The 10858-nt window shown below is 45.8% G+C and overlaps 1 protein-coding gene across 1 annotated transcript; it reads left to right on the top strand.

Moving 5' to 3' along the window:
• Positions 1-4183: 4183 nt before the first annotated feature.
• Positions 4184-5404, top strand: LOC111077859 (carbonic anhydrase 1). The gene is made up of 2 exons (XM_022372315.2): positions 4184-5260; positions 5322-5404. The coding sequence occupies exon 1, from the start codon at positions 4484-4486 to the stop codon at positions 5258-5260; it is 777 nt and encodes a 258-aa protein (XP_022228007.2). The 5' UTR covers positions 4184-4483; the 3' UTR covers positions 5322-5404.
• The last annotated feature ends 5454 nt before the right edge of the window (positions 5405-10858 follow it).

Raw genomic sequence — 10858 nt, 5'->3', positions numbered from 1 at the left:
TCGATTGGGGTTCAATTTTGAATGCTGGGCATGAGCATGTCGTAAATCACTTGACAAAAGCCAGGGAGAACCGGGCTAGTGACTGTGACTAGGACAGCTGCGAAATCCTTGAGATGCCTGCTACGGCATACCAAAAGCGCCAGCTCAAATGCAAAGGATTCGGCTTTGGCTGCTCTTTTGGCATGCACAAAACGAAGCATTTTTGGCAATCGTTTAAGCCCGGCCCGGCCAAACTGAGAGCTGTGGGGAGAGTGGGCTGGTTGGCGTTGGCTGACTGGTGGCGGTAGGCGGTAGGCGGCAGGCGGGCGGAGAAACAACAAGTACGTGCATCCAAACAGATTTCCAGTTAGCAGCTCACAACAATTCGCTTTTAAGCCAGCGCATAAATCAACTTCAGAAGATATCCCATCCTATCCCCAAAAAAAATACACGAGCAGCGAAGTGAAGTACAATTTGAGGGGGAAAAAGTTGGCAATTTTTTTCGGGCCGCGGCATTTTATTGAAAGGATAATCGATGGCAGCGACTGACTGCTGGCAGCGACGCATTAAAGGATTTGGATTTGGGGCTACTTTAAAAACTCAACTCAAGAAGATGTCGACGAACACTGAGCTGAGCGATTGCGGTCGATTTAATTGAATGATGAATTGCGCTGGACACTGAGGAGGAGGAGGGCTGGCGCTGGTACGGGTTGAAGGAACATCTTCAGTCGTCACGACGTACAAAGGATGCCGGGAAGGGGGTCCTTGGGACACCAGTAGCAGCTTTCGACGACAAAGACTGATACGCATAATCAGTCAAAATTTATGACAAGCTCGAACCGAAAAGCAAGCTTAAGCTTATTTAATTGGCCCAGGTCCAGTGGCCCCGAGAGAGTCCCCCAGGACATGCCTAATTAGCATTGGGCTACACATGGGATGATGGCCATTTTTTGTCGGCCCTGTCCTATGTGTGCCTGGGACCCAAAACGATTTTTACTGTTTTCCATTTGCGTGCTGCCCCGATTTCTCCGTCTCCGACTACGACTCCGAATGCGTCTCTGACGGATGACTCCACTGGAGAACTCAGTGGTAATTTGTCTAGGCCGAAACGGGCTTCCTGTCCTGTCCCTCCGCTCCACCTCCACTCCACTGACGCACAGAGAGGAGTGCTGCTCAAAGTTCTGGCAGCTGTCTTTTGTTTCTGCGTTTCGCTCGATTTGTTCTGGGCGTAAAAGGGAAACAACAGCGCAACCGAAATTGTTAAGCTTAGTGCAGTTCCGTGTAACGCATTACTCTTGCTTACAATTTTCCGGGGTTTTTGACTTTTTCGCTCTTTTGTTATATCAAAAAAGTCAAAGAAAGGGTATACAAAACAGAAACTTTTTTTATACGATGTCAAGAGGGCTCGTGCCGCGGTGCTTCCACCTAGCGGACTTTTTTCCAAAGATGATATTCAAGTCCGCTAGGGCGCCACCTCCGTTTTTCCTCCTCATTTTGGGTTTGAAAACAATTTAGCCAAGCTTCAAACCTATGTAAAATTCATGTAAAATGTATGTATAAGTTACACGTTCACAGTGGCGCTAAGCAACAGTTTCATGGTGGCGAGCTTTTGTCAGATGTAATGTTAAGTGTCGATTGCAAATGTTATATTCGAATGTTAATGTAAAGTGTCTATGTTAATCAATAATTGTCGGATAAAATTATATGTGGACTGGATTGGACTGCGTGTGTCAAGAAGTGTAATTATTTCATATGCTAATTAGTGGGATGGAGGCGATTCCTTTTGACTGTTAGACGTTGGCTCAAAATTTTAGCTTAGAAGCACTCTAGACGAACATTCTCCATCGACGAAATATACCAATTAGGACAAATTAGCGCATTCGCCTAAGAATAAAGGGATCTGAAAAAGTGTTACATCAGCTTTGTAGCTAGATCGATTCCGAACTCAATTAGTTGATGAACGATCCCAATCTCTGGCTTGGCTCATAGCAATCATCCCCCGATCGCGATCGCTTCCCACCCCTGTGGTTCCTGGAGGCGTTCTTGTTTCCCAACTCCCGAGCTCCTATATGCCAATGATACCATTATTTAATGCATCGGGACAAAAGGAAGCCTCCTGTTTGCATTGAGAGAGCTACAAAGACGCAAGGGAAATGCACACCTTGGATCGGAATGAATGTCTTTCGATTTCATGAAATCGCTGTTGGCACGGCAAGTAGAAAACATTGCAAACAAGCAAGCAAAACATGTCCACGCCCCTAAGCGGCTAATGAGGGACAACACAACTGTAACTGTGGGCTGTGAAAACACTCACACAAAGGCGACAAGCCTCATGAAAGGACGCATGCTGCGATACGGATCGCAATTGAGATCAGCACTCGCAGGCAGCTGAGAGAGCCAAACAGAGGGGGAGAGAGAGAGAGTGACAGACCAAAGGACACAGACAGTAGCAGCATGGCCGCAAAACGATCTTTGGAGAAGGCTCTGGTGGTTAAGGAAGAGCTACCTACTCCTCCCGCAGCACTCTCGCTGTTCATTTAACAATCGCACACAACCGATAATCCGGCCCCATGGCAAATATTCGGTCAAATCCAGACCCAAACAGACAACCACCAGAGAGCAAAACAGACAGACAAAGGCATAAGCGGATTGGGACAACAAAGTTGAGTGGCCTCAATACCTCGTCGTGATCCCTCGCCTGTGTCTGTGTCCGTGTTTGATGTCCTGCGGCGCATATTAACATTATCAGCTGTGTCGCCAGAGAAAAGCGGCATAAATCCCACTAGAGAATGTTATCGGAGCCTAGTAATTGTGTCTCGTCCTGGCCGGCATTCAAATAATGTGTGAAAATTTACACCGAACCGAGAGCCCCCGCTGTGCCTAGCACAGTGACAAGACAGGGCATTCTTGTCATCGGTGTAATCGGTGTAAATGTGGTTAAGTGATTTAAGGGGATATTATCGAGCACAGCAGCACGAAACGGACAAATCAATCAGCCTCGAAGTGAGATGGAGACGAAGAACTCAAACAGATTTCGTTTGCATTACCCCAGAGAGACAAGCTCGGCTCCCTCTTTCTCTCCGGCACACCAATCTTCGCGTCGCTTTAACACAGTTTGCCCCAAAACGGAAACGGAAATTTCTTTCGCATGTTTGCGACTGCCGCAATCGAATCGCTTCCATTTTGTTTGCATGGCGAGAGTTAAGTGACTTTCTACAGATATACAGATACTTGTATGTATTCAAACTCTGCTCTGGATTGGCACTGACACGAGTATACCAACATCAACCCCTCTCTGCTCAAATCTGAAGCCTCAATTAACACTGAGCGACCATAAAAATGCAGTCATTCGGTCAAAAATGAAAACAAATGCCTCTGGGCATACTCTTACTGCCTCAAATATGATTATGATTGTTATTCTGTTATTTTGGCACCCTCCGGTCTGGTCCTCAACTAACGATGTTAGTGTTTCCGTTTCTGCCACATGCTTACCCATCAATTTGCGTGCAACTCGCATGCCCCAGGGCAGGCGGGCAGGGAATGGGAACAGGGTAAACGGGCTTGAGAGGAAAAGTCACGGCAGGGACTATATTTGTAACATTTGGCAGACGTCAACGCCCTGCTCAAGTGCAGGAAAATGAAATCAAATCAAAGCCAAACGATTTGATCAGAAAAATGTCATAATTGAATCGCTGTGTGAGCGGCAACCCACTGCCTGTGGGCGTGGCAGGCTTTTGATGACTTTATGGTAATCAGAGATGGCCGAAAAGTCTCCGATTTCAGCAGGCCCAAGCCGAACTCCTCATTGGCCTGCCTTTCTTTTTGCTAGCCAGATAGCTACACATAATTTCCGCTCCTGGTGCTCCTTTCGACTATTTTGTGTATACAAAACTAATTAATTTCCCAAAAATGCAACAGAAAAGAGGTTGCGGGGGGTACTGGCACTGCCCCCGATCCAGCAGTCGGGAGACAGGATATTTGTGCAAGCAATTTCCGCTGCCGAAGAGCGTTTTGTGCGTAATTAATTTATGCAAAATACAAATGCAAACAAATTGCAAATGTTTTCGCACGAAATTGTTGCGCGCGCCAAAATTGTTTTCCAAAATAATTAACTTTTCAGCGGGTTTAATTAGAAATTTTCTCAATTTTTCCGCTTGCCCCGAGCCGGCACAAGGATGCCAGGCACTTTACCGTCACCAGATTTGTCAGCAGCTCTGAGAAGGAGCTCAGAATTCGTTCTCAGTGTGTGTAATCAACTTTAACGTGTTCAAAATGCAGGAAAAACTCTGGGAAATCTATAACAGTCTGTGGGAACTGAATCTCTTCAAGCTATTCCTCAGTTTATTTATGGCCGCGGTGATTATGTGCCGTTTTGGATCGTTCGTGTGTCTGACTCAATGGTTTGTGGGAAACGCTGGGGGGAGGCGCAGGCGCAGTCAACAGAGCAGGTACGGCCCGAGGATCAAGACTGTCTGCCGGTCCAAGTAGGGCCGGCGGAGTAGCGATGGGCAGCGGATGGATGTCGACTTTCGATTATGGAGCTATTAAAGGTCCCCACAGCTGGAATGTGCCTACCAACAATCAGAGTCCCGTCAACATCGAGCAGTGCTGCATGGAGAACAGCTACTTCACAATACCCCTGGAGTGGACAAACGGGAATGTTCTGCCCGCTGGCATACTTCTGCAGAACAACGGCCACACCTTGGTGCTTCGAGCCTCCTATCCGAGCTGTGTGCCCATGATAGGCGGCGGGGATCTGCTGGGACGCTTTGAGTTTCGAGAGATCAGCTTCCGCTGGAGCTGGTCGAACAGCATGGGTTCCGAGCACACCGTCGACAACGCCCACTATCCGCTGGAGATGCAGTGCCTCCACACGCCTCCACAGTCCGTGAGCTGTATTTCCAGCCAAAGTATTTTGATGATCTCCTACATGTTCGAGGTGGGCCGGGACAATCCCTACCTGGAAGTGCTCATCCAGCATCTCGTGGCTGTCCAGAACGCGGGCAGCACTGTAGAGGTTCCGCCCTTCCCCATCAGCTACCTCATGCTACCATTCTACACAGAGTTCTTCAGCTACAATGGATCGCTCACGCAGCCACCCTGCCACCGTGGGGTCGAGTGGCTCATCAATCCCAATACCTTGTCTATTAGCGAGCGTCAGCTGAACGAGTTCCGCCAGCTGAGAAACCCCCATGGCGCCCGCATCGGATCCAACGCTCGACCCGTGCAGCCACTCGAAGATCGTACGATTTTCTATAATCGCTATCGTATACACCGATAGGTGAGTGTGTCTGTACAATCGTATATAAAAACAATAATCGGTTAAACAATACTCTCTTTAGGAAAGAAGAGGCAGAACAGAATAACAAAACTCAACTTAACACACTCAATGGTTTCTGCTGTTACAATATGAAACCTGGCAGTCTAAAAATCAAGAGACATCGCAAGCAAAGAATACCCACTTAATATACAAGATCCAATTGCAGGGACAGTAGGACAGAACCTTACCAAAAATAGTACAGCATGCTCTACGGTCTCCAATCAATTAACTCTTCTCACCTTTCCCTTCTTAACAATTGAAAAAGAAAAAATATATATATTTTTTATACGCCCACACACACACACAAACATTTGCTATCCTTTGTATGTAGTGTGTTTGGAAAGTTCTCTCGTTTTGTCAGGGCTTCATTAGCTTCCAAGCAGGGACTAATTGGACTTGGGCAATCTTCCGCACAATTTCATGAGGTTAGTCGTTTGTTGGGCAAATAGTTTGCCTATATACTAATCCACTAATTAGACGTTCAAAGAGCATTAGCATTAGCATTAGCTAAGGACGTTCCCCGGGTTGCGTCAGTGTCCGGGACCGCTTCCTATGCGCCTCAGCGCCGCAGGACATGGCTCTCCTATGTGTTTCTTGTTTGGTTGGATCTGTATCTGCATTTGTATTTGTGTGCATCTGTGTCTGTGCGTGTGTGTGCGTGTGTGTCTGCGTCTGTAATTTCGTTAGTGCAACGGAAACTGTTGCGGACATATTTGCTCTGGCCTGGGATTGGGTTTTAGGTTTGTTGGACCTCCTGTAGCGACGCACCCCTCATCTTCCGCTCTCCATCCGTCCATCCCAGTCACCCTCCAGGCGGGGTATTTGTATTCCCCTCTGTTACAGCTGCTTCTGCTCGGCTCGGCAATCAGAGTTCCAGTTCCAGTTTCCAGGCTTATAATTATCAGTTTGCGCCTAACCATAGATGGACATTCTCGACCATGGTCAGTGCATGCCATTGCCCTGTAATTAGTTTTTATTTCAGAGTTGGGGCAAGTGGAAGCACTGACCGCATCGCTCCATCTCGTCACCGTGTCTCTCCCTCCACCAATCGGCTCGTCCAATTCGAATGGACCTGGACATCGCATCGACTCTTGTTTAATCAATGGCAGGCCAAGTGAATTTCAATGCAATTGCGTTTGCTGCAAATCAGCGCTAATGAAATTATTCAAACAAGTTTCGATGATGTTGTTGTTGTGTCTATCTCTTTCTCTCTCTGACTCTCTCTCTTTCTGACTCTCTCTCTCTCTGCCGCTTGCTGTGCCTCTGTCAATATTGGTGCGACGCGGCCATTCGCAATTTACGTGTTTTGAAAACTTAATTGAATTTCAATTCCCACAAACAAAGCTTAATTTTTCGGCCACGTCTATTATTTTTATTTTTTGGCCGAAAACTAAAACTTTTGTGCGAGAAATGCAATTAAAAATGTATAATTCCATTGATATGCAAATTGATTGCACACAAAATGTTCAATTAAAATGAAAATGTTTGTTAGAAAATTAATGCAATTTTCCCCAGAAACGTACTTGGATTTATTTTGCACAAATTATGCATTTAAATATGTAGGCAAAAAAAGTCTTAGTTATATGATTATGTGATTGGATCGATATCTGATCCGATCAATTGAATCTCAAATATATTCACTCACTGATCGATATAATTCGGTTCAAACTGATTTGACAGAACTGAAACCCTTGCGGTTACAACCGAAAACGGAAATCTTGAGAATCGAGTCGCTGCAATACAAACATATCAATCAACATATATAATTGCACGCAATTTGAATGAGGCATTCAGGCTGCCGAAATCCAACTCCTTCAGGAGCTGAATCACTGGAGCCCAGCCCCAATCCAGTCGCAGTCCCAGTTTCAATCCTCAGCTGTAACCGCTCCCTTCTGCCCCGAGCAGGGCACGTAGTTTCTGCTTCACTGAAAATGGCAAGAAAATGAAATTAGACGAATAGAATGACGATGTAAGTGCCATGAAAAGACGTTAAGATGCTCTAAGCCAAGACGACGTGCTCGCCGGTGACAGAGTGAGAGAGATAGATAGAAAGAGAAAGAGCGGGAGAGTGAGAAAGGGGGGGCGGGCCAGAGCCAGCTCCTTCTGCTGCTGGGAAAATTGAGGCAAATTGCATTTAAGTGTTGCCGTTTTCATTTAGCCGCATGAATATGTATGTTTGGCGTCGTTGGTGCAGGTCCTGAACTTGCTGCCTTGGCTCTTGCTTTTGTGGCATGCAAAATTGAATGAATAATTGAGAAAACGAGCGCATGATGGCATTAGTGTGTGAGTGTGTGTTTGTGTATGTGTCTGTGTGTGTGTATAACAGAGTGTATATGCAGCTAATGAATTTTAATTGCTTTTATTAAGGCTTTTGTGTCCTGGCGGGATGGCGAAGTGAAGCGACTGGGATGGCATGTCATTTCCGGTCCTGCATCAAAAATCCCTGTTCAATGTTAATTGTTAATCATTAAATATTGTTGGCAAAATCAATATGGTGGCTGTCGATTAATCAACGCCATTTTGTAATTATCTGTGTGCAATATTTAATTTAATTAACTTTGTGGGGAAGGAGAAACCTGAAGCTTCAGCTCTTCTTTCTACCAATTTGGTCTCTACGTTCCTCTTCGTTTCTGTGAATGAATTAAAATTCAATTAATTGCAAATTGATATTGCTACAGAAACCGCATTAAAAATAATAAAAAAAAATCATATTAAATATATGTTGGTATATTTACACAAAAAAAAACGTCAAACAGAATGTCGCCTGAAAAGAGTTGGGTAGGCGGCTCGAAGAGGCGGGAACACACATGAAAATTAATTTCAATCGAAAACTCGGTCCTTTTTTTATATCTCACACTCTCACGCTCGTGTGTGTGTGTGTGTCCTGTCTCTGTCGCTCAGCCCTTTGGCTCACTTCCTTTTTCAATTAAACGCCACCATTTTCCATTAACGAATTTGCATGTATGTATGTATAGCTGTATAGACTGTGGCACACACACGAGCACGCGGCTTTCTTCCCTATCCCTCTGCCCTCACACACACACACACACACACGCCCATGTCTGTATTTCTATAATAAAATTAAATTAGAAGACCAGAAAATTAAATCATCAAAGCTTGACGTCTGCCGGCAGCGGCGGCTGCTGCTGCTGCCGTTGCCTCCTGTCCATGTGAGTGAGTGCCACACACTCGCACACATACTCATACAAAAAGTGCACAAACACACACACATACACACTCACTCACACACACACATGTAGACCAATTTGCAAAAGCGACAGTTACGAGTTCATTAATATTTCTTCTTTTTTTGAGCTCTCACACTCCACCTCTCTCTCTCTCGTTCCAACTTTTCCCTGCGAGTTCAGGCCTTGTATTCTGCGGTTTTAGGACCGGCAACACCTCCTCTCTCCCTCACTCTTCCATCTCTCTCCCAATCTCTCTCTCTCTCTCTCTCACACACTGTTGCTATCTCTTTCGCGTCGGCCATGGTGTGAGCAGCATCATAAATTAAATTCTTCATCAACTCAAACTCGTTAAGCGCCAATAAAGTGACAGAGAGTTATTTTCATCACTTTTTCAATGGTCTACCACAAGGCAGGCATATGTGTGAGTGCCTGAATGAGCGGGAGACTGTGTGTGTGTGTGAGTGAGCTACTGCGCCGAAGCGCTCAGAGAGCGACTCTTTAGGCCACACCTCCAGCACAAGAGAGGCAGGAGAGAGAGAGAGAGAACAAAGGTGTCTGGGAGAAAGGAAGGGAGGAAGAGGCTAGAGTAAGGTTACTCAATAAACTGGTTCCCCTGCTGCTGCAAGAGCAACCTTTTCTGAAACATTCACGCATGCGCAAACCGATCTTGATCCGTCCTAAATGATAAGCAGAACCCGGCTAAGTGCCGTCCGGACACATCTGCCATGTCAGTGTCCGTCCGCAAAGATAGATGCAATCGGAAACCCCCCTCTAGCTTTTCAGATCACTCAATTACACGAGTATACGAGTGCGAGTGCGAGTATATATGCCAGCCCATGCGGCGTATGCTTGATGGAGAGACTCGCGCACATTCTCTCCCCCTCTCTCCGAACCTGCTCAAAGATGCCATCTTAACTGCTTAACGATAAAAGCAAACTAATTAAATACAGCGAAAGGAGGAGAGTTTGCCACATAATAAAGCAAATTAAAAGCAAATTAATTTAAAACAAAAAAAAAATCCTGAGAAAAGCAGCACGAAGTGGCATGGAGAAGAGTTAACGTTTGCGGATGTGGCGTAAATGAAAATGACGCAAGGCAACGTCGTCATGACACACACAGGCACAGGCACAAATGGATACCCACACCCACACCCACAAACCTACAGATAGCGACTGTATCCACACAGACCAGACAGAGCTCACTCCCAGCAACACCCTGGCCGTCCGTCGCTCCACTTCAATTAAGCAGCGCGCCAACATGGCAGCCTCTCACTGATACCGCACGCACACGCAGACAGAGAGTGGCAGAGGTAGAGTCAGAGTCAGAGAGAGCGAGGGAGATACGAGTGTACACCCACAACTGCCGTACACACATTGGCAGGACGTAATTACGTTTGGCAAGCTCGTTATGCGTAAGAATAAACGCACATTAAGAGCTCATTAGTTGGCACAAATCGAATCGTGGCGCCAAAGGAGGGCCCCAACTCAATGGGAGTGGAAATGGGAGTGGGACTGGGTATGGGAGTGTGGAGACTGGAGACCAAGGATGAGTGGGCAAGGAATGTGGCAGATGACTGGCCGACTGGGATGGATGGCTGGCTATCTGACATTTTCATTTAACGTGTAATGGAAGACAGCGTAAACGAGCCAAGTTATCTTTTGGGTCGGACAGACAGAACCCGAAAGAAAACTGCAGGGTGGCTGGAAAACCACATCTCATGACAACAGGTAAACTGGAATGGAAGTTGGCACTAATAGGGTTGTGGCAATGGTATTGGCAATGCTTAATGGCTGACTGCCTATTACCCGGCTGACAATCAAGTCAGCGCTGGAACATTGCAGGGGAATACTTAATCAGAGCAGCACAACTTTGCAAATTGTTTTTACCAACAAGTTAAACTTTCTCTGCAATGGCAAAACTTTAAATTGTAAGTATGACATGTTCCAGATTTTCTGATCCAACAGATTTCCAACAGATATCCATACGCTCACAATGACAATGATCGAACTTAAAACAAGTAAAAGTTAAGTTAAAATCGACTTGTGTTGAAATCAATTTGAATGTGGAAAGGTACAATATTGTATGTTGTCTGTCCGAACATATCTTTCATATTTGTGGGATCTTTTCCCTAGTGCCTAATACTAGTTCAGGTGCGCAATGCCTTACGGTTAGTTATGCAGGAGTTTCCCATGGCTACCTTTGGATTATCTTTGCCAGGTTTAAGCCTGACTTTAGACCTTCCATGTGGAAGTGTCCTCCCAATTCTCTGGGCTCCGAACATTCATATTCCTGAATGCTTTTAGGTCCATTTCCTTGCCACAACCAGTTGCAAAATTGTAACAATAGCAGGATATTAACTAAATCCACTTAT

Source organism: Drosophila obscura, unplaced genomic scaffold, assembly GCF_018151105.1.
Source record: "Drosophila obscura isolate BZ-5 IFL unplaced genomic scaffold, ASM1815110v1 contig_186, whole genome shotgun sequence".
In the NCBI taxonomy this organism is placed as follows: domain Eukaryota; kingdom Metazoa; phylum Arthropoda; class Insecta; order Diptera; family Drosophilidae; genus Drosophila; species Drosophila obscura.
The sequence above is the reverse complement of the archived record's forward strand: the minus strand, read 5'-3'. Positions and strand labels throughout refer to the sequence as shown.